General features: G+C 39.8%; 1 protein-coding gene across 1 annotated transcript in view; it reads right to left on the reverse strand.

Annotated features, from left to right (window-relative positions):
* AOAH (acyloxyacyl hydrolase) overlaps nucleotides 1–14379 on the reverse strand; it is a 188208-nt gene extending 173829 nt beyond the window's left edge. Inside the window, exons 1-2 of the mRNA XM_027539535.1 lie at nucleotides 14240–14379; nucleotides 10613–11458 (exon numbers count right to left, since the gene is read on the reverse strand). Of these exons, the coding sequence (XP_027395336.1) occupies nucleotides 10613–10739 (127 nt within the window). The 5' untranslated portion in view covers nucleotides 10740–11458; nucleotides 14240–14379. The remainder of the gene's footprint in view (nucleotides 1–10612; nucleotides 11459–14239) is intronic.
* Nucleotides 14380–25869: the final 11490 nt, after the last annotated feature.

Below are 25869 nucleotides of genomic sequence, written 5' to 3' on the forward strand. Positions count from 1 at the left end.
AAGAGTAAGAAAGTTAGGAAGGAGATAGATCATGAAGAGGCTTGAAGCTCAGATTACAGACCACCAGCTTCATGCTCTAGAATATGCTGCTGCTGCTGCTAAGTTGCTTCAGTTGTGTCCGACTCTGTGCAACCCCATAGATGGCAGCCCACCAGGCTCTGTCCCTGGGATTCTCCAGGCAAGAATACTGGAATGGGTTGCCATTTCCCTCTCCACTAGAATATAGATTAATGGTTTTCAAACATTTTGCTCTGAACCCCCAAAAGAAATTTGAAAAGCTATGTACCCTTCTACATTTTAATGGATGTTAAAATATTATTAAGGGGTATAAGTTCCATTAGTTGCAAGGGGTACAATCCCAGGAAGATTGTAAATATTACAATAGAAAAAATACATTAATCTTCCATATGTATCCAAAAGAATCTAAATATTATAATGACTTATACTTACTCTCATCTACTTTAAAAATATATGATCAAATTCTTCTTTCACAGTGAAAAATTTGCATTGATAATTCCTTTCCTTGAACTCATATTTCAGTGAAAAGTCTATTTCACTGAATTTTCCTTCCACTAGAGTTTTATCCCAATATAGTGTATTTTTATGGTTGAAGGTATTTTTTCATGCTAAAAATATGTATAAAATTTAAATAAAACCTTTACTTTCTTGTGAATAAAACACTGAAAGTATTTTAAAAATTCTTCTGGATAGATTTTTCTTTATTAGTAAAATTAACTTATCTAAGCAATATGTATTGTTAATTTGATAAACAATTTCTAAATAATAAAGGTAAAATTTTATTGGAATTCCATCTTTTAATGAGATGGTTGGACTATTTCAATTAATACCTGTATCTTTTGAAAAATATTACTTACTCTTGTAAAGACACAAGGTTCATGTCAAGTATCATGTCTTTTTTTTTTAATTGAAGTATAGTTGATTATAATTTGTGTTAACTACTGCTGTACAGCAAAGTGATTCAGATATATATATGTGTGCATATACATTCTTTTTTAAATATACACTTCTCCATTATGGTTTATCATAGAATATTGAATATAGTTCTCTATGCTATACAGTAAGACCTTGTTGTTTATCCGTTCTATATACAAAAGCTTACATCTGCTAACCCCAACGTTCTTATTTTTCATTTTTAAAGAGATAACAGCTGAGAAAACATGCTTACTTAAAGAAGTAAAAGAGAATGCAAGGACTTCTGATACGGTGGTGTCACTCAATTCTTTAACTCCTCTGAGTTAAATGTCAAAAATCTGAAAGTGATCAATCACTGAAAATTATTAAGTCTCCCTTCAATTGTGTTGAAAGCAAAAAACTTGATAAAACTGAGTTGCAAAAACATTTGCTGCCCAATCAATGGAGCCTTTCACTTTCTCAATGTCTGAGAAATATTTTAAAAAGTTTTACTAAGACTTACCTTTTAATTCTACCTACTACAATTTCACTTAAAGAGATCTTGTTAAAAACTAATATGCTCAGAAATAATTGGCAAGTTGAAATATTGTTCTTTTCAATACACTTTTGCCTATACAACATTTGAGGTAAAATTCTTTATCTTATTGTGTACCTCATAGACATTTTTGTCAAATGTTGGAGCCACAGATATAGTTCATTCAAGCTATGAAAAATGTCCTCTGTATAAACCTAAATGGCAAAGTCAGATCTTATTATCAAAGAAATTAACCAATCAGATTTTCTTTCAGAAGAATATAACTTTATTTTTTCATTTACTTTTATATTTGAATTTTAAGATAGAGGATGGATGGATAGAAGAAGATGGATTAATGGGTGGGTGGATAGATGGACAGATGGATGAATAGAAAGAAGGGTAGACAAATAATGAGTAAATGGATAGATAGAAAAATAATCTTAGACTATGCCCAATCATTTTTATCCACAAACTTAATTGCTAACTTGAGAAGTTCTCACCTGCCAGCAACAGCTTACTACTGCCAAATTTCTCACATTTTGTTGAAAGAAAAAGGTGTTTACTTTTACTTGTCTACTTAACAATCCAAATTTAGAAATTAAATAAAACAATAAAACAAGATCTAAACTCATTATAAATATAAACCTAGATGGTTTTGCAAGGAAATATACCTGAATATCAATAGTGATCATCTGACTTTGGGGACTACAGTTCATTACATTCTTTAAAAATATCTGTATTTTCTAAAATCTCTATGGAAGTCATATATTCTTTTATAGCTACAAAAAAAAAAAAACCAATAAATTGTATTTTATCAAACAATATCTCATTGAATAAGCTTTTTAATAGTTGCCTTCTACTTCAATCAGCTTAAGGAAATTATGAAAAGACCTTTGTTCTTTCAGCTCTCTACTAGGTGTTTTCACAAACTATATCTCATTTAATCCTCACAGCAACCTCATGAGATTGGTACTTCCCATTTTACAGATGAGAAATATGAGACTCAGAGAGGTTAAGCAATATACCTGAGGCCTTTCAGACAAGTAGTGATTCAACTGCTCATGGGCTAGCTAGTGATTCCTACCCAGATGCACTGAAATTTGAAATTTATACACTGCTGACTATCACAGTGCATACATTAAAATTTTGGATTCTGAAAGTGAAAATTGTCATTTGTGTTAACTAAAATAATAATTGCTATAGTGATGTCTATATGATTTGCGAATATAGTTTCTTAATATTCTTTTCACTTTCTAATGATGTTTTCTGGAGAACAAAGTGTTTAATAAAGTACAACTTGTATTTTCTTTTTGTATAGTTCTTTTGATGTCGTATCTAAGAGTCTTCACGCAGTCTAAAATCACAAAGATTCTTCTTCTGTACTTTTTCTTAAAGTTTTTAGTTTTAGTTTTCACCTTGAGGTCTAAGATCTATTTTGAGTTAATAATTATGTATGATTTGGAGTAAGGAATCAGACAGTGTCAGCTCTTTAACTGGTTTCTTTGAAATTTTTGGCTATTCTGGCTTCTTGTCTTTTCCATACAAATTTTAGGATCAGCTTGCCAATTTCTACAAAAAAAAAGATGTTAGGATTTTGAAGTTATTGTATTTAGTCTATTAGATCAATGTGGGGAGTATTGCCATCTTAACACTATTGAGTCTTCTGATCCATTAGCCTGAAGTTATCTCTCCTTTTCTGTAAAGCACCTTTAATTTCTCTTTACAATGTTTTATAGTTTTCAGTATAGAGTAATTACATTTCTTTTGTTCGATTTATTCCTATTTTTATCACATTATGAATGGAATTGTTTTCTTAATTTCAGTTCTTAAACATTTGCTGTTAATATAAATAAATATAATTAATTTTTATATTAATCTTGAATCTTACCACCTTGCTAAACTTGCTAATTCTAGTACTTTTATTGTAAATACCTTAGGATTTTATATATTCAGGAACATGTCTGAAAATATTGTTTTACTTATTCCTTTCCAATTTGCTTGCTTAAATTATTTTTCTTTCTTTATTAAGCTGAATAGAATCTTCAAAACAATGTTAAGTACAAGTGGTGAGGTAGACATCTACCATGTTTCTGATTTTGAGAGAAAAGCATTCAGTCTTCCCTCATTAAATATAACATTAGTAATAAGTTTTCATAGATGCTCTATATCATGTTAAGGAAGTTCCTTTTTCTTTCATAACTTCTTGAGTGGTTTTAACATGGATGGGTGATTGATTCTGTCAAATTATTTTTCAGTTTCTATCAGGATGATAATGTAGTTATAGCTTCTATTCTACTAATCTGATATATCCTATTAATTGATTTTCAGATCTTAAAACAACCATGCATTCCTAGGATAAATGGTACTTTATTATGGGGTATAAACTAGTTTATATGTTGCTGCATGCAGTTTTTTAATGTTTTTTTAAGGATTTTTGTGTCTATGTTCATACAGGATATCAGTCTCTTATTTCCTTTTCTTGTGATGTCTTTTTCTGGATTTGATATTAATGTAAAAGATGGAATGATCTAGAAAGTATTCCTTCCTCTTATATTTTATGAAAAAAAGGGAATGAATTTAAATGGGTTGGTGAATACATTCAAAGTTGTGGCTAAGTTGGCTTTACTTTTCTTAGGCTCTTTCAGGTCTTCCCAACACTTGCAGTTTCCAAATCAGTCAGGGATGTGTGGAGACCTTATCTTGGCCTTCTATGATGCTCACATTACTAGGGCTTCACTGTGAAATTTCTGGCTGATCGTCATTGTCTCACCTAGGGCCAAAACCTTAAGCTAGCAAACTGCGTGTTCTCCTTGTTAATTCCCAACAGAGTCCATCACTTTTAGCCAACAAAGCCATCTTTGAATCCTGGCTGAATCAAGCCTGTCCCATTAGCAGTAGACCTGCTGGTTTTTGCAGACAGCTCCACGGTAATGAAACTACTGTTCTCACTAACTAAGCTGAGGGCCAGGGTAGATGGAGCAGCTTCAGGCAAAAAGGTCAGAGTTTTACTGTTCTTCTTGAAGTGCAAGCAGTTTTTCAAGAATAAACATTCCTCAATTCACTGTGGTCCAATGGTTGATTTTTAGTGTCCCAAAATGGTTGCTTAAGACAGTCTTTCCAGTTATGCTTGGCCTTTTGCACAGAGGGCTCACGAGCCCCTCATACCATAATAATCAGAATTCCCTCTTGCACTTGTTTATATCTGAAAGAATCTGGGGCTTATGTTAAAGGGCAATCTAATCTGTTTTAATTTACATTTGACATTTTTAAATTGTGGGAATCATACTTTTAAAAAAAGGACTTTGTCCAGGGAAAGATTCGGAAGATTTGTCTTCTTTGTTAACATTGAAGAACAATTAGTTTATTAGAGAAAGGGAATAATAGTGGAGTAATTTATTTTTCTTTTCAAATTCTAAGTGTGAAGGCTGGGAGAAAAAATCTTGACTATCAACCCCTTCCCCCTCAGAAACAAAACAAAACAAAACAAAAAACCCTCAACCCACAGCATTCTCTTCATCTATTAATTTCCTCTATATAGTCATGCCTATTTGGTGAATCACTTTGGGATTCAGTCACATACATTTTCTTTTGCAATACTCCTTAGCATTTAGTTTGGAGACTTTTCTTTTTTAATCATTTCTATGAGTGGTTGGCAGAATGACAAGATTAGTGAGGGCAGAACCTCAGAATGTGATTGGATATCACTTCTGTGATTATGTTATGTTCTATGATAAGAGAGGGGCTTCCCATTTGTTGCTAGTGGTGAAGAACTTGTCTGCCAATGCAGGAGACATAAGAGACTTGGTTTGGGAAGATTCCTAGGAGGAGGGCATGGCAACCCACTCCAGTATTCTTGCCTTGACAATCCCATAGACAGAGGAGCCTGGTAGGTTACAGTCCATGGGGTCGCACGGAGTTGGACATGACTAAAGCGACCTAGCACACAGGATAAGAGAGATTTTGCATATGCAGTTAAGGACTTTAGTTAGTCTACTTTGAGTTAGTCAAGTTTATTGGACCCAACATAATCAGGTCAACCCTGTAAACAGAGGATTTTTTTTTTCCCTCTAGCTGTTCTTAAAGAAATAGGTATGTTGTTAACTTCCTTTGTAAAGGAGTAGCCTCTAAGAGCTGAGAGTGATCCTGGCTGACAGCTTGTAAGTACATGGGACCTCAGTCCTGAAAATCCAAGAAACTAAATTCTGCTAACAACCAGTGAACTTGCAAGAGGACCTGAGTCTCAACTCACATTGCAACCCCAGCTGACATCTCAATTTCAGCCTTGTAAAATTCTGAGCAGAGAACCCAGTTATGCTATGTCCAGATTTCTCATGTGCAGAAATTGTGAGACAGTAAATTTACGTTGTCTTAAACTGAAGAATGTATGGCAATTTATTACACAGCAATAGAAAGCTAATAGACTATGAACGCTTTTTTTTTTTTCCCCATAAGTGCATCTTTCAATAAGATAGCCAAGATTTGAGAATTTGTAGTTACGCAGATAAAGATTGACAAGAAATTATTCAGTTTGCTCGGGCCTCTTTGCTTTATATTAGGTTCAATTTTAGGCCTTTTATAGCATATTTTCAATTGTTTTTTACTGATTTCCCAAAGAGTACATAATCACAACTCCTTTGGGTACTTACTATGTACTGAGCACAGTTGTAAGTCCTTCATGTGTATTTACTCCACATCACCCTGGCTTCCCAGGTGGCTCAGTGGTTAAAAAAAAAAGAAAAGAAAAACAAAACCCTGTCTGCCAATGCAGGAGATGTAAGATACCAGGGTTCCATCCCTGGGTCAAGAAGATCCCCTAGAGGAGGAAATGGCACCCCATTCCAGTATTCTTGCCTGGACAATCCTATAGACAGAGGAGCCTGGCAGGCTACAGTTCCATGGGGTTGCAAAGAGTCAGACACAACAGCGGTATGAACATATACCTAAGCCTCCACACCGTCCTAGGATGCAAGTCCCATGTAATTTCATCTTATAGACAGGGGACACGAGGTACAGAGGGTGAAGCTGTGCCCTTATGTCACGTATGTACAGAGAGGCAGAGCTAGGACTCAAATCCAGACAGTCTGAGCCCAGAGTCCAAGCTCTCTTACTCTTAACCACCATGTCTTACTATTGTTTATGCAAGCTCATCTAGAAAATGTGGAATATTCAGAAAGCGCTGAAAAGAAATTACAAATCATTTGTAACCTCATTACTCACAGATAACCACACAACCACAATTAGCATTTCTCTGTTCATCCTATCTGGGATAACAGCTATATAAACAGAAAGGTGGGTACATTATAACTTCTGGGGGATTTCACTCCACTTAATGTTTTGTGACATTTTTTTTTCCCTCTTTCTCATAATATATTTAAACTATAATCTAGTTTACTGTGTCTCCCTTTCCCTCCAAAAAAGAATTTATTCACTTTCTTCTTGAGGAAAAGCATACTGTCCACTGTTTTTCAATTTTGCACACTTTGGGATCTTTCCCCAGAATTGTGCCCCTCTCTCTAGAGTGTCTTTGTGGGTCTTCTCTGCAGGGGTATGACCCCAGAACAAGCCAGAAAAACAAAAGGCAGATGTGAGCTTAGTGAAAAATTGAGGTGATCATAAACCTACCATCTGCGCCAAGGTTGGGGTTAAATTCTATGATAATCTAAAAATATAAATAGAGGATTTAGGAGAGGGGAAACGGGAAAGTGAGGGACAAAGTGCAGAAGGTTGCATGAAGCTGCAGCTGGGAACCAGAGGGCAAATGGCTACACCTCGAGCCTCAGCAGGGCCTGTGAGGGTGAAGGTGAGCAGGCACCAGCAGGGAGTGACTGCGGACTGCCAATACCAGCCAAAGAGCTGCACCAGCCATGATACTTCCATGTGGGAGCTCTGAGGGCCGGGGACTGTAAGTGTCAGGGAGACACACAGTCTCTCCCCAAGAACCGAGAGCAACCCTCAGAGAGGGGAGAAGGAAAAGAGCCCTGAATTATCCGGAGAGACTAAACCTAAACCCACGAGTGGAAAGATGAAATGTTTTCTGTCCTCAGCAGTGACTGTGATGGTTTATGAACAAGTGTTCAGATATAGAAAAATAGAGAAAATAAAATTTCTGTCCATGTAAATTGTTATCATAGATTTTCAACTTTCTCTGCTGGCTCTGTCTAAATCTTTCCTATTTTTGTCAGTGACATTGTTACTTTACCATTCCCGCTGGCTGAATGCTTAGGATCATTTCCTCTTTATCATTCGAACATAAAATCATCCCTGACCATTGTATGTGTGATGTGGGGGTTGGTTTTAACTTTACTCCCAAGGCATTATATATACTTAACCAAACATGAATGATGGAAAAAAGGTTTTTTGTTTTCTTTTAAAACTCTTTAAAAAGCTTCCTGAGCACCAAATAGGGCTTAAATAAAAACAAAAAACAAAAACAACCTCAAAAGTCAATGAATACATTTAAATGTCAATGACTTCGAAATGTAAGGATTGTTTTGCCCCTAAATCATCCATGTAAAGAAAATAATGTTTTGCAAAAATGAACATGACTTAATATTGATTTCATAACATTTGAAAAGCAGCAGAAAGAGGCCCTGCCCATTCCAGCACAGTAGAATCAGAATTTGCTTGGTGATCAAATGAAATGTATAGTTCAGTGCAAAGAAATTATGGTAAAACTAGGGAAAGAGGCCATTAGGGTTTTGCATTGCTTAGTTCTGATTTTGGAATATGTTCAAGGCCATGCCCTCCAGATCTGCTGGCTGGTTCCCACTGCAAAGGCTCTTCCTGACATAGGCACTGCGGTTGTTTGTTTATGATGGGGATGTTCGCTCAGTCACTCAGTAACCTCTACAGTGGCTCCTTGTGGAGCATCTCTCCAGTCACGACAGTCCCCACTTCCGTGAGCATTGCCAACTCCCTCCCCGAAACTGGCAGCCACATCTGCACTGTGAGCTCTCTTCACTCCCACCTGCCTCTTATTCACTGATCTAAAGACTTAGCCCAGATTCTTTCTTCTAGGAAGTTAGATTGACAGCCAGAAGGAGAATCCCTCTCTGTGTGGGTTGACCTCTTATGTGCAAACTCTGGATTATGGGAGCCAGTAAATTGGAAGGCATATAGTCTTGCTTTTTCATCTGAAAGTTGTTGGGATTAACAGAAGTCCAACAGGCAACTCCTCCTTTACTCCCACCCTCTCCAAGAGGCTCTCCCTCTTACCACCAGCTGAGAGTGGAGTGAGCTTACTTTGCTGCTTCCTAAGACACTTCCACATTTGACCGGTGACTAAGGGCATCCCCAGGTCCCCTTTCAGGAGATACCTCCCACCGCCACAACTGCTGAAGGCACACACTTGACCCACAAAATTGTGGTATGACCAAATGGTTATTTTAAAATTTGTTTTGCAGTAAAATATAATCAAAACAACCACATCCTAGGAATCCCCTCAACACCTCTTGCTAACTCTCTGAGCCTCATTGGGAATGGGGCAGGAAAGGAAATGAGTATATTAGGTCTACTTTATGGAAGTGTAAGACCAAGTTATCTCAGTTCAACCATCCTAAAAATAAAACTGATTTCACTTAAGCCTTTCTCAAGAGCATTTCATTTTATAAGCTTGAGGTATTTGTTTTGAGAAAAAAGAAGGTGGTAAATAATTATTGGATGGAACCAAATATTGAGTGGGGACAACCTCCTAGGCATGTTTCCAATGGGACCACAGATCTCTGTTTCCAGGTCTGTGAAGAATAGATTCTCATGGAATCTGGGCCTTAAGGTTTTAATTTAAAAGAAGACTTTTAAACCAGGGATGTGTTCTTTACCATGTATAATGACTGGAAATCATGATTTTTTTTTTCAAGAAATAGGACTAAATCAGATATTTTCTCTACAGTCTCCAGAAATAATTTATGTGTCACACTCTGTATCCCAATTTTTCATTTGTAAGAGATGGCCACTATGCTTATCCCTTGAGTTCTTTTCTTGGCTCTTTTCCTGGGATCTGCTCATTGAATAATTACTACTCAGACTTTGGCTCCATGGACTGACCCTGTGAAAGCCTGCTGGGAATCTCCAGGTATGATATGAATATCAAAGGTCTTACCCTACTTTTACTCCTCTCCAAAACAACAACAACAACAAACAAACAAAAACACCAAACAACAACTTGGAAATAAAATACTTTAATAAAAGCTAAGTGAAAGAGCCTTATCTCAGCCAGTGTTCAATGTTTTCAGGTGACTGTTTATTGTCAACTCTGGACTCACTGACAGAAAGAACAAAACTAAGATTGCTGAATCCCTACTGTGTGCAAACACCATAAATTTACATGTATGATCTCAATTCTCACAGCATCCCCATGAAGTGGGTATTATGTGCCTCATTTCATTGGTAACACAGAGGCATGGAAGTGTTAAGTTAGTTGCTCAAAGTTTCAGATTGTACAGGATGGAGCAGAGGATGGGGATGGCAGCAGTTCAAAGGTCAAAGTCTACCTTCTTTCTGATATATAATGCTGCCTGTTGTCCTGAAAGGCAGTTGAGAATTTCAGGCTCTTATAGTTGCCATCCAAGGGGAGAAGATTTCAATCACCAATGAGGTGGAACACTTTTAATTCAAGCTAGCAACTATATAGCACACTTCTATACACGCATATTTGCATACAGAGTGAATGCTTACTTTAAGACTCAAAATTTTTCTCTGCTAGTGAGGTTATTGATACTTTAACTGGATTCTTTTGGCCATGGATGCCATTAAATAGGTGGTTTTCTATGAAAGCCAAGATTTTGACCCCATGATATTCACATTAAAAATACACAGAATAAGACTTCCCTGGTGGTTCAGTGGTTAAGAATCCTCCTGTTAATGCAAGGGACACGGATTTGATACCTGAGGAAGACCCCACATGTCTCGTGGCAACTAAGCAAGCATTCTACAACTACCGAACCTGAGGAGCCCATGCTCTGCAACAAAGGAAGCCACTGCAATGAGAAGCCAGACACCACAGCTACAGAGTAGCCCCCATTAACTGCAATTAGAGAAAGTTTGAGCACAGCAATGAAGACCCAGTGCAGCCAAAGATAAATAAATTTATATATCAAAAAAGAAGTAAATAAGAAGTAAAAAGAGCTGAGTTTGTTTTAAAAAAAAATGCACAGAATAATTACTTACCTATGCAGGCATGGCCATTGGAGTGTCTGGTGTCAGGCCAGTTGCCATAGCCTGAAGAGGCCAAGGTGTGAAGGGTCAGGAGAAAAAACACAGGAGCAGCCATAATGAGTTTCCGAGGAGACTTCATCTCAGAGCTATTATATCAGGAGACTTCAGGCTGGTGACAGAAGCTGCAGGCTGAAGGATGCTGAAGTTGAGGCCCAAGAACTGATTAGTCTCTCTCCATTTCTCTTCTGTCCTTTAACACACGCTCACCACACTCACATACACATTTTTTCACTACGCAGAACCCAGACAGGGAGCCGCACGTCTTGGGTCTGGGAAGAGCTGGAGGAGCCCCTGGTGCACAATTCTTCTAAGCTGCAAACTGAAGGAAAAGCTGCCACAGGTTGCATCTGAGGCAGCCAAGAGTGGTTTTGCACTTGCTGGCTGAAGTCAGTGGCGGTAAACCCTAGGAACCTCGAAGCCTCCCGGAATCATCCTGTGGGCTGGTTAGGCAGCTCTTCCTCTTTCTTTCTTGCAAAACAAAGCTAAACTAAAAGTAAAACTGAAGAAGAAAACCTCAACCACAAACACACAACACTTTAGCAATTTGATAGCAGTGTTCAGACTGTAAAAATTACCATCTGTTATATTCAGAAGTTATACAGTTTTGCTCTAAACTGTTTTATATGCTGAGATCAGGCTCCTTTGGTGGTTAAAGAATGTTCTGGTCAAGTAGTTGCTTTCCTTTGGAAATGTTGGATTATTCCTTCAAGGGTCAAGTTTTCCTAGGGCCTTTCATTGGTGTTCAGAAAATGACCAATGAGATAGTCATTGGGCACTTGGCACTGGTGGATTTTCAATCTAATAAGAAAAAAAATGAGCTGAAATTAATCAATTCATTTTTACTTGGCTGTGTATGATACATCTCTTTTCTGAAGAATTTCAAAGTATGTTCAGATCCCTCACCTGAGAATGATTCATTCATTTTTGAGAGGCTGATTTTCTACTTTGAAGTTGAGAACCGAATGCTATTTTTACAAGGAAAAAAAAAAAAAAAAAACTAACTGAAAACTCAACCAGACTGTAGATAAAGACATATAATCTAAATGCTTTGTTCTAAAACAGGATACAGCAAGGTCACAAGCCGTTTCTTATCCAATAAGATAAGAAGACTGGGGCAAATGGCCGCAATCTGATGGGTCTAGGGATCAAGCAATTAACATTCTCCCTTATTAGGCTCTGAAGAAAGCTTGTTATAGACTTTATAAAATATTATAAAAGCTATCAAGGGACTTCCCTGGCGGTCCAGTGGCTGAGATTCCATGATCCCAAAGCAGGGAGCCAGGGTTCTATCCCTGGTCAGGCAACTAGATCCCATATGCTGCAACTAAGAGTTTCCATGTCACTAAAGATTCTGCATGCAGTGACTAAGACCAGGAGCAGCCAAATACATAAAAATATTAAAAATTATTTAATTGTTTTAAAATTTTAATTAAATATAATATTTCTAGTAACATTTACTAGAAATCAAAATTGGTAAAGATTTCTTCTCCTCCTCCTCCCCCTGCTTTTACTTAAGGAGTAACATTTTAAATAGCAGGTAGAATTTTGGAGTTGTATTCTTTCTAGGATGTAGGAGATACCAATTTTTATGGTTTGAAGATTCCTTGAGAAAGCATCAGTTTAACAAATGCCAATTTGTCAAATTTCTGAATCTGTGACAAACACCAGAGTGTTTCCCTTCTTAAGTCCCCAGCACTGGCTGGGTCAATGACTACCAAAAATGTCTTGCTCATCAAGGGCCCTTGACTTCCTTTGAGGCTGATCTGCTGGTTTGCAAGGTCCCTGACCCTGTGGCCAAGGGAAGCTCTAGAGGTCACCAGGACCACCAGAGGGGTCAGGACCCAGGGAAATTCTAGAGAATTCCTGAGGAGGCAGAATCAGAGTTATTACTAGTACTGCCTGCAAAGACAAAAAGATACTTGTTCAGCTATCCTGTCTGATGTTCACTTCTAGGTCAAGTATTAGACGAGTGGTGGAACCTTTCTAAACTTTGGTTTCTTCATTTATGTTGGGATAATAATATTTCTCAGGATTCTAGGAAGGACTAAATTAGACAATGGATTCATGCTATAAAGCAGTGTGTCCTGCAAGAAGTGTTTGGTAAAACAAAGTTTTGGTTACTGCTATCCCAGCAGGAGTATGAGGAAATCTGCACCCGAGGCCAGATTTCAAGAGAATTATTATAAGACATTCACAGTAGTTGCAGGCCAAGATATAGGAAAATGATACTGCCTGCATTTATTAAAGGCTGCACTTATTGAACACCATCTGTGTACAGAACAGCCCTCCAGGAGCACAGAGGGTAGTTTGCTAACAATAGGTGGGTGAGGAATCTTTGCATAGGTTCAGAAAGAGCCACTGGCACAGGCTCTGGGCCTGCTGGGGCTTACCTGGTAATTCAGCAGTAAAGAATCTGCCTGCAATGCAGGAGACACAGGTTTGATCCCTGGGCTGGGAAGATCTCCTGGATGAGGAAATGGCAACCAGTTCCAGTATTCTTGCCTGCAAAATCCCATGGGCAGAGGAGCCTGGAGTGCTACAGTCCATGGGGTTGTGAAGAGTTGGACACTACTTAGTGAGTAAACAACAAGAACACACTGGAGCTCCTGAGGGTCTCCTAGTCTAGGTATGTAGCTGTGAGCCAGACTGGGCCACCTCAGGGTGAGGGACATTTCTCAGTGTTAAGACAGTGGGCAAGTTTTAGACCCGTGGTCATGTGTGCACGAACTCAGGGAGTTTCACCCACAAGCACTCCTGGAATTGTGGTCCTGAGGTAGACTGGATGCTTAGGCTTCAAGCAGGGTGGGCTGTACTGGGAATCCTGGGCTTAGTTCTGCAGTGGAGATAGTCCTTTGCCATTTCCAGGGCTGAAATTCCTCAGCTGCAGGGGAATGTCAACATGGAGTGGTTTTTCCCTAAACAGAGGTGATTTTCATGCTTGAAGGGTGAATTCTTAGTTAGCAGGGTCAAAAGAGGAACACAGAAATCAGGAAATGACTTGCTAATTGATACTGAAGGGAGTGCATGTGCCCACACACCGCTAAACAAACCCTCCCTCCAGCTGCCCAGGTGGAGGTGGAAGTGGGCGTGGAGGCCCTACCGTTTGCACAGGCTCTCTCAGACTCCTGGTCTCCTCTCCCCTGGGCGTCTCACTGGGCACTGAGTGCACATGGCCTAGAATCTCTGTACAACTTGCTGAAAGGCCCTGGACCTATGGCGTGGTTTCTCACAAAAAACCCCTTGTTGGACCCTGTATATGTCCCCTGAGGACCTCCTGCTGTCAGAGGCTCCAATTCTGATTTTCTCAAAATCTCTTTTTAGAAAATGAGATTTCTTCCTTGAAGCACTTTGTTACTTACTTCACCAGAAGCGTTTGGATTCGAATCACAGTCTGTCCTGCTGGCAGAAGGCTGAGGGTTTGTAAATTCTTGAATGTAACACTGGTGGTTTGTTGTGGCTTGTTCTGTTTGAGTATGCTTCCTGATTAGTTTTTGAACTGAACTGGCCTCAATCACCTCATTCACAGCAAGTTCCTTAATCAGAAAAACAAAAACAACAAAAACCCAAAACAAAACTGACCTGGGTGACAGAAGACACTGTAAAATCCGGTGCTCTCTCAAAAGCGCCTCTTCTCTGACTTTCTCTCTCCTCTTTCTGACACCAAGGATCCTTCTCCATGCTTCTGGCTTCCCAGGACTTTCTGGAGTGACTGTCTGTTCAAACTAAGCCCAGATCCTTTGCTGGCCCCTCCTCCGCAGTCAGAATTTATTTATTCTACTTTCATTCAGTCTCTTCTGTTCCTTGCTATGGAAATCCTAAATTAATTCAGGAGAAGGGTGCATGCCAGCTGATTAAAAGCATTCTGGTGGAGGGGAGGTGGGTTCCCTGGTGACTCAGCAGTAAAGAATCCACCCACCAATGCGGGAGACATTCCTGATCCAGAATGATCCCTCATGTGCAGAGAAACTAAGCCCACGTGCCACAACTATTGAGCCTGTGTTCAAGAGCCCAGGAGTTGCAACTACTGAAGTCCACGTGCCCTAGAGCCTGTGCTCCGCAACAAGACAAGCCGCAGCAATGAGAAGCACTGCAGCTAAGCAGTAGTCCCCACTCGCTGCACCGAGAAAACTCGCACAGCAATGAAGACCCAGCACAGCCAAAAGTAAATAAATAAATAAAATTATTGTAAAAAAGCATTCTGGGCTTAGGATCAGGTGAGCTTTCATCTTCATCATGGTTTTAGCACTTTACTGTATGTTCTTGGGCAAGCTGATCCACCTCTCTGAGTATCAGCTTATTTAACTATAGAATGGGTTATATGATGCCAAATATCATAGGGAAATTATGAGGATTACAGAGACAACATGAATTTAAAATAAACTAACAGTGTTAGATACATTTAAAACTAACAATGAATTAACACTATCCTTCTCCAGTATTGGAATTTTAACATGTTTTACTTTGTACATTTTCTCAGAACCTTTAAAGGGATGTCCATTTTAGTTATGCACTTAAGTAGATACAGAGTAGAAATTCAGAACACACTAGAGGAGTGGCCAGCCATGGGTATTATCAGTGGAGGGAGAGAACTTGCAGATGTATTGTAGGAAGTAACCACCTGATAAGAGAGAATGTGGAAAATCACCCCAAGAGGTACACTGGTAACTTCCAGCAGGAAAAAACACCCCCCAGAAAATAAGCCAGTGATACTCAATGTGTTAACAGTGTGGCAATGGCAGCAACGCTGTGACCCAGACACACAATGAGTTCTGTACTCCAACACTCCTTTCTTGCTCCCCGTTAATCATATCCCCCATTCCCACACTCTGACATTCTTAAGACTTTTAGAGATACATTCACACTTGCTGGCAGAGGTATGCCATTTATAACTACAACTGCCTTCTAAGGAGAGTGAATTCTTTAAAATGAACTTCTTTTGTCTGCTGGTCAGCTGACAGTAAATTTGGGAAAAGGAACTGTGGCACGAGTTGCTTTTCAGCAGTGAGGAGGTAGAATTTGGACACAACGTAGAAGGAAGGAAATAGCAGCAGAGAAGGGAGAAGCAGAATCAGATGAGATACTGGGGTCTTGCTGACTGAAGAGGCAGCAGAGAAGTGCTGGGACATGGAGGTGACAAAAAACCCTGAGCTAATAGGAAGTTGTGATATGAAGAGGAAGTTGTTTGCTGTGCCATGTGAGAGATGATGCTTTGCCCAGATTCTGAATGGATTCTTGTGGAAATCAATGAGGAAATGAGTTTCATGTTTGGATCAGAGCTGGGCAGAGCAAAGAAGGTAGTAACAGGTCCAGGGAGGGAGAGGGACCCAGAGTTTATGTGCTCAGGGATTCACGGGTATCTTGGGGAGGGCTTTGGACTTTCACATGTTATAAATAGTCTCATATGCTTTAGACTCCCGTATGCTATAGACTGGGGGGAATATGGGCTTAAACTAGTTTTACCTAGATCTGCAAAGTATAAAGCAGAGTTCGAATGCACAAAACAGAATAAAATAAACAGGTGAAATAAGCTTGAAGCACATTCATTCATTCTTTTATTTTTTTAGATAAAAGAAGTTCAGAGTGGGCAGTTTAGGGCTGTTAGGTTGTCCCATGGTGTCTTCAGGCACCCAAGCTTCTAATTTTCTGTTCGACTATCTTAGAACTAGTAGGGCAGAAAATTTTAGACCTAATATGGCTGCTAGAGCTCCAGCCATCATGTCTATGTTCCAGAGCAGGATTAGAAGAAAGCAGAAGGCTAGTGAAGCTTACACCTTTCTTTATAAAGAGCTTCTTTCCAAATCTTCCGAACATTTTTGCATACATCTCGTTGGCCACACGTGGCTACCAGGGATGCTGGGAAATAGTCATATAAGCCTTCCTAGCTTAAGGAATCTGGGGCAGGTGGTCTTTATTCTGATGGCAACATGCTCAGTGAAAATCCAGAGTTATAAGCAGAAGGAGAAAGAGAATTATTGGGAGGTAACTGTCTACCATGTGTATTATACATAAATATATGTGAATATTTTTCTTTCTCAATTGTATATATTTGATTACCTTGCATTATGAGCATTTGGAAGATGGAATGAGGCACACTGACTCGTCCTATTCTTCCCAGTGGTGTTTTCTTTAAAATATGGACAGCAGATGCTCCCTAAAGGCACTTTTCTCTCTAACTCTTGTTCCGGACAGCTCATGGAAAAACATATTGGCAAAAACTTTCATGAAAATCACAGCTGAGACTGAAAAGGGACAAGCTAACCTATCAGGGGACTGTCGGGAATAAGCCAGGGTCCTGACTTAATAGGGAGTTTGCCACTACATTTGAAAAATATGGATTAGTTAAATCTCTTCTGGGGATATTTTCACGGAAGAAGTGTAAATAAAATTCACTAAGCTTCAAGCTAACCATGAACGAAATGCTAAAAGCAGCTTCAAGTTACATGTGGAAGATGTAGGACATTGCAGCTGCAGAATGATCTCAGAAGCAAAGTGGCTAAATATAAGGAGACCTTGAGAACTTGTCTTGAGCTGCTGCTGCTGTTAAGTCGCTTCAGTGGTGTCCGACTCTGTGCGACCCCACAGATGGCAGCCCACCAGGCTCCTCCATCCCTGGGATTCTCCAGACAAGAATACTGGAGTGGGTTGTCATATCTTGAGCTAAGTGTATACTATTTTATTGCATGAGCCCCAGATGCACACAATGAGTTCAGAGCAGTCTATTACAGGCTTATTTGGAGTTCTACATTCGGTTCAAAGATCTCTTCTTGATATCCCCAGTCACTGTGTCAAGAGTTAGTAGACAGAAAGTAAGGGAAAAGGAGAGAAGATCATGAAATTGCTTCACACAGTATCTGGCACAGAGCAAGATGCTTACAATGTTGCATCCAAATCCACGTCCAGACTCCTGCCAAGTGCCTCCAAAGGGAAGGTGATGGAAGGGAAGCAAAGGGAGGGATGAATATACCTTAATAGATTAAAAAAAAACCAAATAACCAGAATAAATATATCCATGAATGACCTTATGTTATGATAATATGGGCTTTTAGAGAAAAAGAAAGATACAAGGAGTTTTATTAAAGATGAAATTAGAGTTGAAGAAAAATAGTAATCTTATTAAAAAAAACACAGTAGATCATATTATCCTGATGCTTACAACCCGCCATGGCTCCCTATGGTCCACCAAATAAACAGTGAATTCTTTGGAAGGGCTCACAAGTCTTCTCATCATTTTGAGACTCCATCCCTTCAGTCACATTTCTCATCACTTTCGCAGGTGTTCTGCTGGCATCAAATTACCAGTGTTGTGCCTAGACATGCCCAGCTGTTCATGCCTCAGTGCCTTTGCAAGAACTTTCACTCTGTCTGAAATATCCTTTTCCTTATCTTCCAGGACAACTGCTCCTTTTTGTTCAAGTTTACTTCTTCTCAAAAACCTCCTGTGTCCCTTGCCAAGCACAAGTGTTTGACCCATTCTCGTTGTTACCAAGACACTTCAGGCAAGCCTCCACTGGCCCTTGCCTCTGTAGCCTGGACATTAGTGTGGGCATGTGCTACTTCTTCCCCCCTACCCCCACCACTGGATGCTAAGGGCAAGTTGTTTAGCTCTATCACTGTGGAGTATGCACCTACTCATGGCAGGTATTCAATAAATGAATCATGGGGGGAAAGCGGGGAGCAAGCCAAAAGAAAAACTTTAAAGATATTATAAAAAATGCTGTGCAAGATTTAAAGATATTATGGCAATACAGTGGAACAGATGACATTTTTCAGCATGTTCTCAGGAGTATTATGCAAAAGGAAAAGCATTAAAGGCATACAATTTTGTGTTCAGAACTAAACCCTAGTATAAATGCTGTGGAATCATATCAGCAAAGGATGCAAAGGAGGCTGAGCACCTGAGTTAGGATTTGAAAGGCAGTCCTATATCTGTGTAGCAAAAAAAACAAGAAGTGAGAGTGTTATCTTTTCAGAGAGGAGTCTACAGTCATGCAATTTCCTCCCGATTTGTCATGCTTGTTTTAATAAGACGGCAGAGTTGATTTCCCTGCAAACTATGAACCTGCCAGTTTGCTCTGATCAAGGGTGACCCTTCTTCAGACCCTCATCCCTCTATCTTCTCCTGAAGTCATTAATTAGACCATCTGCTTCCCCTGGTGTTTTCTGCTTTGCTGGAATACATTTCAGGAGTGGTTTAGCCTCTCGGGAGATACCATCTCGCTGTTCTGTCTTACCAACACCCCTACCCTCCCTGTATTCAAGTCAAAAAGAATGGAACCATCTAACCGGGTGTTTCCTGTACACCCGGCTCCTTTGAAGCATCTCCCTGCAAACTGCCCAGTGGAGGTAAAGCAACAATCTGGCACCTCATTTTAAAAGCTCTGGTGAGATATCTCTCCCAGGAGGTTAGAATACCTTATGGCTGCAGGCCATGAGATAAGAAATCCACTTAGTTTTTGATTCAGAAATTTCTTTTCCACTCTTTGATGTGAGAAAGTGCTCAGACTTTAAAACAGACCTGTGGGTTTAGAAGGCGGGCCTGACTCAAGATACCCACGTGGAAATGATCTGTGCCAGGCTTCAACCAGCTATACTAAAGACAATCCCATTAACACATAGCACCATGAACGACGTCCTTGAATTTCACCGTGCAGGAAATAGTTCATTCTCAATCAGCAACAGCAGAAAACTTTAATCCTCACATTGTTAGCTCTGAAACTTGGATCTTTTACTTCCATGGAGTCAGAGGTCCTAAGTTACATGATTATTAATGGAAAGAATCAAGTAGTGGTCCTTTCTCTGCATTTTCTTTCATATGTAAATTTTAATAAAAATATAAGGAAATATTATATTGATGAAAGACAAGATTTTTCAGTAAACAGCTTTCAGACATTCAGCATGAAAACAATTATAATAAAATATGACAATGTTTGATTTAGTGCCAATATGTGGCTTTTAAATAAAACCAAATAATTTCCTATTAATTGTCAAGGAAATTAAAAAGTCAGCCTGATTTGACTGGATCCATGGACTGCAAGGAGATCCAACCAGTCTATTCTAAAGGAGATCAGTCCTGGTTGTTCTTTGGAAGGAATGATGCTAAAGCTGAAACTCCAGTACTTTGGCCACCTCATGCAAAGAGTTGACTCATTGGAAAAGACTCTGATGCTGGGAGGGATTGGGGGCAGGAGGAGAAGGGGACGACAGAGGATGAGATGGCTGGATGGCATCACTGGCTCGATGGACGTGAGTTTGGGTGAACTCCAGGAGTTGGTGATAGACAAGGAGGCCTGGAGTGCTGCAATTCATGGGGTCACAAAGAGTCAGACATGACTGAGCAATTGAACTGAACTGAACTGAACAGTCTTCATAGGGTTCTGGGAAACTCTTCATTGAGTCATTCAACACATTTATTGATCATCTGTTACTGATTGCCTTATGGCCAGGTGCTGTTGCAGGCATGGAAGTTAAGAAAACTCACAGATTCCCATCCTCACTGAATTTACATTCTGTGGACTCACAGTGGACCCCAAGTGCCATATGACAAATCAATTTATTTAAATATGGTTGAGTTAAGGCAAACTGGAAGTGTTCAAACAGGAGATGGCAAGAGTGAATGTTGACATTCTAGGAATCAGCAAACTAAAATGGACTGGAATGGGTGAATTTAACTCAGTTGACCATTATATCTACTACTGTGGGCAAGAATCACTTAGAAAAAAATGGAGTAGCCATCATGGTCAACAAAGAGTCCAAAATGGAGTACTTGGATGCAATCTCAAAAATGACAGAATGATCTCTGTTCATTTTCAAGGCAAACCATTCAAAATCACAGTAATCCAAGTCTATGCCCCAACCAGGAATGCTGAAGAAGCTGAAGTTTAACAGTTCTATGAAGACCTACAAGACCTTCTAGAACTAACACCCAAAAAATATGTCCTTTTCATTATAGGGGACTGGAATGCAAAAGTAGGAAGTCAAGAAACACCTGGAATAACAGGCAAATTTGGCCTTGGAATACAGAATGAAGCAGGGCAAAGGCTAATAGAGTTTTGCCAAGAGAATGCACTGGTCATAGCAAACACCCTCTTCCAACAACACAAGAGAAGACTCTACACATGGACATCACCAGATGCTCAACACCGAAATCAGATTGATTATATTCTTTGCAGCCAAAGATGGAGAAGCTCTATACAGTCAGCAAAAACAAGACCAGCAGCTGACTTTGGCTCAGATCATGAGCTCCTTATTGCCAAATTCAGACTTAAATAGGAGAAAGTGGGGAAAACCACTAGACCATTCATGTATGACCTAAATCAAATCCCTTATGATTATACAGTGGAAGTGAGAAATAGATTTAAGGGACTAGATCTGATAGACAGAGTGCCTGATAAACTATGGACGGAGGTTTGTGACATTGTATAGGAAACAGGGATCAAGACCATCCCCAAGAAAAAGAAATGCAAAAAAGCAAAATGGTTGTCTGAGGAGGTCTTACAAATAGCTGTGAAAAGAAGAGAAGGGAAAAAGCAAAGGAGAAAAGGAAAGATATACCCATTTGAATGCAGAGTTCCAAAGAATAGCAAGGAGAGATAAGAAAGCTTTCCTCAGTGATCAGTGCAAAGAAATAGAGGAAAACAATAGAATGGGAAAGACTAGAGATCTCTTCAAGAAAATCAGAGATACCAAGGGAACATTTCATGCGAAGATGGGCTCAATAAAGGATAGAAATGGTAGGGACCTAACAGAAGCAGAAGATATTAAGAAGAGGTGGCAAGAATACACAGAAGAACTATACAAAAAAGATCTTCATGACCCAGATAATCATGATGGTGTGATCAATCACCTAGAGCCAGACATCCTGGAATGTGAAGTCAAGTGGGCCTTAGGAAACATCACTATGAACAAAGCTAGCAGAGGTGATGGAATTCCAGTGGAGCTATTTCAAATCCTGAAAGATGATGCTGTGAAAGTGCTGTACTCAATATGCCAGCAAATTTGGAAAACAGCAGTGGCCACAGGACTGGAAAAGGTCAGTTTTCATTCCAATCCCAAAGAAAGGCAATGCCAAAGCATGCTCAAACTACCACACAATTGCACTTATCTCACACGCTAGTAAAGTAATGCTCAAAATTCTCCAAGCCAGGCTTCAGCAATACGTGAACTGTGAACTTCCTGATGTTTGAGCTAGTTTTAGAAAAGGCAGAGGAATCAGAGATCAAATTGCTAACATACACTGGATCATGGAAAAAGCAAGAGAGTTCCAGAAAAACATCTATTTCTGCTTTATTGACTATGCCAAAGCCTTTGACTGTGTGGATCACAATAAACTGTGGAAAATTCTGAAAGAGATGGGAATACCAGACCACCTGACCTGCCTCTTGAGAAACCTGTATGCAGGTCAGGAAGCAACAGTTAGAACTGGACATGGAACAACAGACTGGTTCCAAATAGGAAAAGGACTACGTCAAGGCTGTATATTGTCACCCTGCTTATTTAACTTATATGCAGAGTACATCATGAGAAATACTAGGCTGGAAGAAGCACAAGCTGGAATCGAGATTGCCGGGAGAAATATCAATAACCTCAGATATGCAGATGACACCACACTTATGGCAGAAAATGAATAAGAATAATGAGTCTCTTGATGAAAGTGAAAGAGGAGAGTGAAAAAGTGGCTTAAAGCTCAACATTCAGAAAATTAAGATCATGGCATCTGGTCCCATCTCTTCATGGCAAATAGATGGGTAAACAGTGGAAACAGTGACTGACTTTATATTTTGGGGCTCCAAAATCACTGCAGATGGTGATTGCAGCCATGACGTAAAAAGACACTTACTCCTTGGAAGGAAAGTTATGACCAACTCAGCATATTTTCATACTGTTCATGGGGTTCTCGAGGCAAGAATACTGAAATGGTTTGCCATGACCAACCTAGACAGCATATTAAAAAGCAGAGACATTACTTTGCCAACAAAGGTCCATCTAGTCAAAGCTATATTTTTTCCAGTAGTCATGTATGGATGTGAGAGTTGGACTGTGAAGAAAGCTGAGTGCAGAAGAATTGATGCTTTTAAACTGTGGTGCTGGAGAATACTCTTAAAGTCCCTTGGACTGCAAGGACATCCAACCAGTCCATCCTAAGGCAGATCAGTCCTGGGTGTTCATTGGGGGGACTGATGTTGAAGCTGAAACTCCAATACTTTGCCCACCTGATGCAGAGAGCTGACTCATTTGAAAAGACCCTGATGCTGGGAAAGATTGAGGGCTAGAGGAGAAGGGGACGACAGAGGATGAAATGGTGGGATGGCATCACGGACACAACGGACATGGGTTTGGGTGAACTCCCGGAGTTTGTGATGGACAGGGAGGCCTGGCGTGCTGCGGTTCATGGGGTCGCAAAGAGTTGGACACAACTGAGTGACTGAACTGAACTGAGACAGCATATTAAAAAACAGAGACATTACTTTGCCAACAAAGGTCAGTCTAGTCAAGGCTATGGTTTTTGCAGTAGTCACATATGGATGTGAGAGTTGGACTCTAAAGATAGTTGAGCACTGAAGAATTGATGCTTTTGAACTGCGGTGTTGGAGAAGACTCTTGAGAATCCCTTGGACTTCAAGGAGATCCAGCCAGTCCATCCTAAAGAAGATCAGTCCTGGGTGTTCATTGGAAGGACTGATGTTGAAGCTGAAACTCCAATACTCTGGCCACCTGATGCGAATAACTGATTCATTTGAAAAGACCTTGATGCCTGGAAAGATTGAGGGCTGCAAGAGAAGGGGATGACAGAGGATGAGATGGCTGGATGGCATCACCGACTCTATGGACATGAGTTTGGGTAAAGTCTGGTAGTTGCTGATGGACAGGGAGGCCTGGTGTGCTTCTGTCCATGGAGTTGCAAAGAGTTGGATATGACTGAGCAACTGAACCTAACTGAACTTAACTGAGTCACTTTTGCTTTTTTGTCATTATTCATTCACATGATCAGAACAGAAGCTGTAGGGAGAACACCTCCTTGGGAAACTCACAAACCTACCATTTCCACAGGGCAGGAAGCTGGCATCCTTTATATTACTCTGCCTTTGAGTCATCCTGACGCTGAGCTCTAGAGTTCACATAGATTGGTTCATATGTTGATTTTTAAGTACATTTCATAGATAAAATGAAACAACTTCTTGTATCAGTAAGTTAATGATAGGCCTTTTTTCTGATCACCTGATATAAAATATCTTCTATTTTATAGTCATAGACCCCTTTGGAAATCTGATGAAAAACTATGGATCTTTTTCCTGGGAAAAAAGCACATATACAAACACACTAAAAAAACAAATTTTACATGTGAATTTTAAAGCATCATAGATCCTTGAAACCCACTTATTTATTTTCTGAAAGTTCATGGGTCCTAGGTCAAGAACCCGTAACTTGGAAGATCTTACTTTTCTCAACTTCTTATTCTGTATTTCACAGATGTGAAATTCCCATGAACTGGTGTTTTCCTCTTTAAACTTATTCCCTTGGGTTGAGAAATTTTGTAAAGTTTGAAAGTGAAGTGAAAGTGTTAGCCACTCAGTTGTGTCCAACTGTTTGCTACCCCATGGACTGTAGCCTGCCAGGCGGCTCTGTGGAATTCTCCAAGCAAGAATACCAAAGTGGTTTGCCATTCCCTTCTCCAGGGCATCTTCCTAACCCAGGGATTGAACCTGGGTCTCCTGCATTGCAGGCAGATTTTTTACCATCTGGGGCACAGCTATTTCCGTATTAGCATGGTGATAGAAGCTCTTCCTGCTAGACAAGGCAGTCAAAATGAACATCAGCCCTGTGTCTGGCTGCTGTCATTAAGCAATGTTCAGGAAACTCCAGCCCAGGGGCTGATCTTTCCCCACACTAAATGTCATATAGTGGTTTTCATTTCTTCCCTCCAGTTTGTACCAGTAACATCAAAGTTCTTTTGCAACTTTCCTTTGCATATTTGAGCAAGCTCTGTTATTTCAGTTTGTATTCCTCTTTTCACCTTTCATAAAATCTGCCGAATACCTTATCACAGTCATTCAGAGAAGAGGGAGTCTCCCTTTTCCCTGCCATGAGGGAATGTTTGCAGAGGACGAAATGGTGACTTTAATTTAGAATTGTTTGTGAAATTCATTTTTCAGTGTGGTAGCCTAGATAATGGCCCTCCAAAGATATTCATGTCCTAATCTGGGAATATGTTACCTCACAAGGCAAGAGATTTTGCAGATGTGATTAAGTTAGAAATCTTGAGCTAGGGAGATTACTCTAGACTACCTGAGTAGGCCCAACATATTATGAGGATCCTCATAAGAGAGAGGCTGAAAGGGCAAAGTAAGAGTAGAAGATGCAAAGGGAAAAGTTGGAGTGATGCAAAGAAGGGACCAAAAACCAAGAAATATAATGCTTTTAGCCTTTAAAAGCTGATAAGGAAAGGAAACAAATTCTCACTAAACCCTTCAGAAAAAAATGCAGCTGTGCCAACACTTTGAGTTTAGCATACAAAACTCAGTTTGGAATTCTGAGCTCCAGAACTGCAAGATAATAAATGTGTGTGCGTGCATTTTACAACATTGATTTATTTATTTGACTACATCAGGTCTTAGTTGCATCATCTGGAACCTTTCATTGTGGTGCAGGGACTCTCTGGTTGTGGTGTGAGGGCTCAATATCACGCAGGCTTAGCTGCTCAGCGGTATGTGTGTCCTTAGTTACCTGACCAAGGAGCGAACCTGCAGCCCCTGCTTTGCAAGGAGGATTCGAAACCACTGCACCACCAGGGAAGTCCAAAATTTAAGCTCCTAAGTTTGTTGTAGTTTGTTACAGCAGCAATGGGGAGCTAATACCATCACTGACTATTTCATTCAAAAAGAACAGAAGAGTAAAGGAGAAGCAAGACCAACCTTCCAGAGGAACCTGCCTGTGCTCTGTCTGCTACAACATCCGGAATACAAGGTGTCTGGAGTTCGTCTGTGTGTCTCTGGTTATTTCTCCTCACCAACTGTCTCTAGACGGTTATGCCTTCATAGTCCTTGTTTGTGCTCCTGCCTTTCTGTCTCCTCTCTATCTTCTTACAGGGCAGATGCTTCCCTGCTCTCATTTAATGTCTCCATTTTCTTGTGGGCTGAAAACCAAACAAATTATGATTCACTTTAAAAACAAAAGAAAATAGGCTTTGAATGAGAGCTCACAGAATCTATCAA

This window comes from Bos indicus x Bos taurus, chromosome 4, assembly GCF_003369695.1.
Source record: "Bos indicus x Bos taurus breed Angus x Brahman F1 hybrid chromosome 4, Bos_hybrid_MaternalHap_v2.0, whole genome shotgun sequence".
Lineage (NCBI taxonomy): Eukaryota > Metazoa > Chordata > Mammalia > Artiodactyla > Bovidae > Bos > Bos indicus x Bos taurus.